Here is a 7,392-nt window from a genome sequence, read left to right as displayed (position 1 = left end):
TGGTCGCGATATCTACTGGGGTCCCAATCCCCATACTGAAGCGGACCAAACCAAAGTAGAGAGAATGTCACGTGAAGCGGGACGCATAATTACTGGGACATGGAGTGGGGATCGAGCGTCTAGTTGAGTATGATTGCAGCGTGACATAGCTTTGATCATTGAATGTATCATAAATTATATTAATGGACAGCTAGTAATTATCTGTTAGGCAAGTAAGAAGGCCGGAAATGGAATTTGGGTAAGTTAAGAGGGAGAAAATTGAGAAGTAAAAAGGAAGAAAATTGGAAGGAAAAACTGGGAAAATTAGGTAGTAAAGAGGCATAAAATTGGGAAGCAAAAAGGCAGAAAACTTGTAAGTAAAGAGAGATAAAATTGAGAATTCAAAAAGCAAAAAAATTGAGAAGTAAAAAGGCAACCAATTGGAAAGTAAAGAGGGAAAAAATTGGGAAGTAAAATGTAGGAAACTTGGAAGTAAAAAGGCAGAAAACGAGGGAAGTAAATAAGACGAAAATTTGGGAGTAAAAGGGATGTATAAAGGGAGAAAATTGTAAAATAAAGAGCGAGAATTTTGGGAATTAAAAAGGGAGAAAATTGGGAAGAAAAAAAAGGAAAAATTGTGAATTAAAATGACAAAAAATTGGGAAGCAAAAGGGAAGTAAACAGCTCATAATTGGATAGTAAATAGTAAAAAATTTGGAAGAAAAGAGAAGAAAAATTTGGAATAAAATGACAAAAAGTTGGGAAGCAAAAGGGAAGTAAACAGCAGGAAATTGGGGAGCAAAAAGTAGAAAATTGGGCAGTGAAAAGGGAGAAAATTGGGAGTAAAAAAGGAAAACTTGGGTAGTAAAAAAGACAGAAAATTGGGAAGTAAAAAGGCAAAAAATTGCGAAGTAAAAAGGGAGAAAATTAGAGAGAAAAATAATAAGATTGGCGAACAAAAAGGGGAAAAAATTGGGAATTAAAATGGTTGGATTATAAATTGCAGCTGCTTTCCAAGTAAGATGTCTTGCAATATTAGCAGAAAGGAGCAAAGCAGGTTTGAAAGAGCTATTCGATTCGAACCCTACATTGTTGTTCAAATGCTCGTATTTTTGTAATATTTTTAAAAAACAAAGTCAACCATCTTCTACAAGGAGCTCCATCCAACTTACGAAAGTGCATTTTCAGTTCTTATTATTACCCATTCTAACAATAGGCATGCATATTAATTCGCATAGATTGTGCATGAGCACCAATGACTTCAGTTTTATACACAATAATACTTCTTTATTGTCACTAGAAGCTACGTCAATTTGACGGTATTTACATGCAATGTTCACGACAGTATGATCAGATTTATCAACAATAACAATTCCTTGACATATTTGACCATTGTCAGTAAGAAACAGAAAGGAAAGTAATGTATTTATTACGGAAATTAGGGATCACGACTGGGATATTATAAAAAAGATTTGACCCGTCTGCTAGACGCCCATCGTTAAAGCTAAAGGACATCGCTGCTTTTGATCATGATTTGTTAATGAAATTCAATACCAAAAGCACATGAAACTAACACTTAATAGCATTTACTGGGAAGTCAATAAAGTTACTTGGAGTTCAGACGAGGATGTTTCAGCTCGCAGTTTTTCCCCTCTTCCTTGACAATGGGGCAGGCTTGGGTTTAGGTTTCATCATGCCTAAAGGGTCACTCTTGTACTTGACAGTTATTTCTCTTTTGAAATCTTCGAAGAGTTTTCTATTATTTCGATTTTGCGTCTCCCGCCACCTCGGCCTGCCTTTCTTGGTCTGCATGCCCCAGTGTATGGAGAAGATGGGCGCTAAAACCTTGAATTTCCACCCTGCCACCAACATCTCGTAAGTCTGTAAAAGGAAAGAAGTCTGAATGCAAAACTATAGATTTAGGACACCAACAATAATATCAAATCCTGTAAATTACATCAATACCATTCGGTCATGACGACCCAACATTCAGCAGTCTAAATAATGAACGAGTTCCCATTAGATCGAGAAATATATGTAGGTACCATTCTAATCCAATATACTCGTACTTGCACATGATCTCAATTTCATTACCAATCTACCGTTCATAAACGCTACCTGAAAGTCGTAATTTAATCCAATTTTATTTTCAGGAGTTCCACACATGCACTCTTGTTCCACACTCGAGTTCCAAATTCTACAGAGTAACGAAATACTGCAAAGTACGAATCAGACACGAAGATTATCTCGAAGTAAAACAATTTCGTCTTCTGACTCGTGCGGGCGTTGAAGTTATTTTAGCAATAGTAAGCTATTTATTTCAAGTCAAATACTTTAAATCATTGTCGAGTGCTTTGAAAATATTTCGTACATTTTCTAGGACTAGAAGGCCTCCAAAAAATGGGAAAGTTAGATTAATCAGAGAATGTAAGTGCTATGAAAAGTTTATACAACCAATTTTGCAACATCTCAGATGGCAGAAACTTCTACCAGGTTGCCAGGCTTCTTTCTCCGGCAAAATTAAGCAATTAGAGTCGTTTGTATATGATTTGTCTAGCCAAAATATATGCGGCCGTTTTGTCAGATTTGAACCTTTTAGTGTGAAATCTGCATATTTTGGGTTTTGCTTTTATCCTTTTTTCCAATTCCCAAACTTTCAGTTTTTCTTGTAAGTTTTAGTTGAAATTTCAACTAAAATTCGCCTAATTTTTTTTCGAACTTTCAAATTAAACTAAATCCGTGACTAGAGGGCAGCAAAATTTCAACAAAACGAAAGTATTACCAAATTGACACCATTTGACAAGCTTTATTCGTGTTCGAGGCGAGCTTCTGAGGTACTGATTTGGATAAATGTTTAAAATTAAAATTTATTTTAAATAATAAAATAAAGAAATGAATAATAAATGCTGTTTTTGAGGTACTGATTTCTGAAGGATTAGGATAAAGTAGTTGGACTGAGTGGACGTACTTGTGTGTTTCTGGTGAAGCCGTAGCCCACAAAACGCTCGTCGTGGGCGGGACAGGCGTCCCTGGCGACGTAGAAAGGCTCGTAGAAAAACTCGAACGTGACATCGTGGCTGATGAACACGGGCGACTCAGTAGCCCGGCCCGAGCGATCCAACCACTCGCCCACGTTCGCCTGCCACCTGAACGCAGGAGTGGAAATGCTGTGAGCTGCTCCAATGTATGGTAAAGAAAAGTCTACCAGTAGGTTGAGCCAGGTACCTACATATACACCTATACCTTCCAGTATAGTAAAGCCTGTATGGTTGAGCCATTAGTAGGTTGAGTAAAAGCCAGTAGGTTGAGCCTACCAGTATGGTAAAGAAAAGCTTATGTGATGTAATTTTGTTGTGAGGTCTTTTAAACTCTCCCTAGGCAATTTCAACTTAATTAAAACAAGACCTCGTACAATATACGATGTTTTTTTTCATCATCCAGATTCCATCAGGGTACGCTCGTACCATAATGGTCGTATGCTTGGTCGCAAACATAAACCCATGCCTCGATAACCTTGCGATTATTCCCCGGCAACCGGCATATGTGATGTACGTACTTCTCAATGAAAAAAATGTCTGTACTGCTAATGTGCCTAAAGTTGTGATCGTTGGAATTTTTTCATGTTGTATTAGATAATATTATTTCGCATTCCTGATGCATGTTTAATTCGCAGAATTTAATATGTTTAAAGGTCAGAACTCTCGCTTCTCACACCAGCTAATTAAGTCTTACGTCTCATTTGGAGAGCTACTCTTTGCATTTCTTAACTGAAAAAATTAGAAATTTCAAACTGTCATTAATATCCGTCTATTTCTGTCAAATTTGCCACGCCACAACAAGGATTTTTCTTCTCTAGTCGTCGAAAATGTTATCCGACAATGTTATCGTAACATACATAGTCTCTATTTTACTCTACTTTTATCTTAGTGCAATTTATTCACGTCAAATATCTCAAATGTTCAACTTTACTATTAATGTTCACAGGTAATGGAGACTCTACCCTCCCAGATGTAACAACATTCAGACTTGAACGCCTTTCATTCTTCCTAGGATAAAAAATCCGCTCGCTTCTCATACCATACTCAGTGAAGTATAGAAGTTATCTCTGCAACAGAGCAGGTATCAAAGAACGGACGGTACCCACAAGGAGAAGTTCGTGGAGAACTGGTTGTGGATGAAGACTTTCTCGTGGAAAGGCCGAGCGCGACCAGCCTGCACCAGCGCCAGCATGTCGGACACGTTGCTCGGAAGAGGCGCCTTATCGTCTATTTCGTACGTCGGGATCACGAAGGCACATCTGCAGTAGACACAACACGTACAAGCCATTTCTGGTCATGCTTACCCCATAACAGTTTCACATATTCGAATCAGCGGCTGTTATGAACCTAATTATACAGATGTAAAAGCAGGTCTCAGCGTAGGAATTCTTCCAGATCAAAAGCCTTTCCTCCAATGGGTTATCGGGTAGGTTCACAGCATGCACCGGCTAAGGCTGTTTGACTTCTCATACTCAATTCGATTGATCAAGAGATGCATCCATGGTTAACGTTAAAAATTAAATAACATTGGAATCAAATTAAAAAAATAACACAATCGAATCATAGACTTCGTTGTTTGGAGATTTGTTCTAAATTAATATGGTTTATAATCGAAATGAAATCAGTCGCGGTCAGTCTCAGGCCTCGTCGAACTGAGTAGGGTACGTCTGATGCCCCTCTATTTTTCCTCCCCTGCAAAAACCTTATAATACGAATACATAATTCTTATTAGTGAGTCGCCATTTTGAATAAACCCCGGGAAAATTATATTTATGTAATGACCGGCAGCTGGCCAGTCATAATTTGGATATAGGTAGTAGGAATGCTCCATCAGCATCGATGCATGTTAAAATCAGCACGAGGATCATGAAACTAATCCCACTTGTGACTTTAAGTAAATACAAACTTAATCTAAAAAGCAACTGTTAAAGTGCCATGCATTCTGAGGGTCTGCCTGCAATGCCATGATAACTGACATATCAAGCTCCACCTTCACACTATACTTCAAAATGAGACGTTCAAGATACTCAGATTTTCAAAAGACAAGTCAAAACAATAGTTCTATCAAGCTTGAACTTAAATTTACTGGCTTTGCTAACTTATCGCAAGACTGAACGGTGGAAGTTCTTAAGAAGGCATCGAGCTTCTCAAACATTTCGGGCGGAGTGACGATGTCAACATCGACGAGGAAGACGAACTCAGCGTGGCAGTTCTGGCGCGCCACGTTGCGTAGGAGGTTCTGAGGGTACGACAACTTTTCCCGCCACGCCATCATCTGGAGAACAAACATGGTTCAGTGGGGAAAATCTCGAGGGCAGCCTTAGGCAGAAGGTTACGAGGGTTCTGAACTTTAAAGATTAAATTACACAATTGTTTAGACCATGGCTCGACGGTGCTGTTACACTTGGGATCCCCCATGTGAACGCTAATGGTTTTGTCATTCTGCTGTACACTGCACTGTACATCATCAAAATAACTGCAAGAATTTAGTTTATTTTAAAAATGAGCTGTAATCAATTATGGCCAGAAAAAGCGCAAAGAAAATCAGTTAATAAAGAAACGAAAGTCGGGCAACCCCTGACTCATTACAATTAAAGCTGAGTTGATGAATGATAAGTTTTTTTAACGTTATGAAAAACTTTATCAAGTCAAGTGCGCATTTAGACTGCTATGCATGCTGATTGTTCGCGTAATGAAAGACCGTGGCAATTGTCCTTCTTTTTGCCTGTCATCTCCGTCGAAATGATTCGTATTGATTTTGAAAACTATTTCGGTATGTATCGAATTCAAAGCACACAAAAAGCTTGAGCTTCAAACTTATCTCTGATTTACTAACCCGAGCAAAGCGAATCAGATAAAATTTCCGTACTTGCTTGGACCGTTGCCCGAGGAGGTTCTTGAGGACAGTGACAGGCTCGTGGCACAAGGCCAGGAAATCACCGCTGCTCTCAGCGTCAAGTGGGCGAGGCGGTCTGTCTTTCGGATACGCAAAGTGTATGATTATTTTGTCCCCAACATATGGAAAGCAAGATATAAGGTATTTCAAATACTCTTTTGCTATCCCAAATTCAACGTCGGGGGTAAAGACAGCAATGGAGATGGGCCCAAGCCAATGTCGCGCCACTTGAACAAGCCAGAAGAGACGATCAACCGATGATTGAGTAGCGAGGGTTACTTGAGATTCTCTGGCCAAAGTCGGGTATCGAGGTCCTCTGTATACTGAGTCGTGTATTTTGTATTCTCGTCTGGTATCCCATCGACCAGAAAATACATCCACTGTGAAGGCTGATTGAGGAGGAGTGCTACTGCTTTCGATTGCCCACTCGGGATCACCACATGGCTTTTGATGCGCATCTGATAAGGTGTGCGTGTCCCTGAAACAAAAAAAAAATTCTGAGACTAACAGAAGCTACGTGGTGCTTGAATGGTGTTAAAACCATCTTATAATGATTATATGTGTCATCGTTAACTGATTTTTTAATGATCCAATGAAGTGCATTATTGTTAGTGAGAATTTTCGCTTTCTTTGCGAGAGACTTCGCGAAAAAATAGATACTTCGATCAGTAATAAAATTCATCCCACCCACAAATACATCGCTCAATGCAGGTTTGGCTTGATGGTTCTGCAAACATTACTGAATGATTAACTAGGGAGAGCTTCATGGTATAATTGCAACTTATCAAAAATATAATCAATATCGAATTCTAGCGCGACGAATATATTCAATGAACGTTCTAATTTTTTTTAGACGAAAAAATTGGCGAGTAAGTTTGTTTTCAGATGCCTTGGATCCGAGTCCATTTGTAGGGTACGGGCGTCTCGCTGTTCAAGCTTCTTCACAGAAACGAACTGAGTTTCCTCCACAACACCTGACGCGCCAGCTGAACTCTTTGAACAAAATCGCATCGCCTCTGCTCGTATGAGGCAGGGTGGCCTAGTGATTACAGTTCAGTGTACCAAATTGGCGCAGTGAGTTTTGGGTTCGAAGAAGACACTATCTGTGACTGTGGTCGCCAAATCAGCAAGGTGACCGGGCGGTTAGCAAGTGCAGAATTCGAGCGGTGAATTACATCTTCGAGACTCGCAACAAGCTCTGAAAATGTTGTGATGTTTACAATCGACGACAGGTCTAATGGTCTACTCAACGCTGACAATGCTAAAAAATAGTTTAAATTCAAGTTACTTACTTCCAATTTGTGCTCAGTTACAAAAATGTGGACTTTNCACGTCTGATGAGTTCAACACGCATGATGAGTTCAACACGCATGATGAGTTAAACACGCATGATGAGTTCAACACATCTGATGAGTTCAACACATCTGATGAGTTCAACACTTCTGATGAGTTCAACATGCATGATGAGTTCAACACGCC

General features: G+C 39.3%; 1 protein-coding gene across 1 annotated transcript; it reads right to left on the bottom strand.

Moving 5' to 3' along the window:
• Positions 1–919: 919 nt before the first annotated feature.
• LOC108674593 (beta-1,4-glucuronyltransferase 1) lies at positions 920–6,924 on the bottom strand. Its single transcript, XM_018162556.2, has 6 exons — positions 6,803–6,924; positions 5,887–6,391; positions 5,117–5,292; positions 4,124–4,276; positions 2,948–3,125; positions 920–1,860 (listed from the first exon to the last, which is right to left on the bottom strand). Exons 1-6 carry the CDS (start codon positions 6,922–6,924, stop codon positions 1,612–1,614), a joined length of 1,383 nt encoding a protein of 460 aa, XP_018018045.1. The 3' UTR covers positions 920–1,611.
• Positions 6,925–7,392: the final 468 nt, after the last annotated feature.

Source organism: Hyalella azteca, unplaced genomic scaffold, assembly GCF_000764305.2.
Source record: "Hyalella azteca isolate HAZT.00-mixed unplaced genomic scaffold, Hazt_2.0.2 contig11922, whole genome shotgun sequence".
Taxonomy (NCBI): Eukaryota; Metazoa; Arthropoda; class Malacostraca; order Amphipoda; family Hyalellidae; genus Hyalella; species Hyalella azteca.
Note: the sequence above shows the minus strand (reverse complement) of the source record. Positions and strands in the feature narration are given on the sequence as shown.

Coding starts and splice junctions, on each gene's coding strand:
- LOC108674593 (XM_018162556.2), bottom strand. CDS start 6,924: ATGCGATTTTGTTCAAAGAGTTCAGCTGGCGCGTCAGGTGTTGTGGAG. Junction 6,392..6,802: donor CAAATGGACTCGGATCCAAG/GCATCTGAAAAC, acceptor TTTTTGTTTCAG/GGACACGCACACCTTATCAG. Junction 4,277..5,116: donor ACCGTTCAGTCTTGCGATAA/GTTAGCAAAGCC, acceptor TGTCTACTGCAG/ATGTGCCTTCGTGATCCCGA.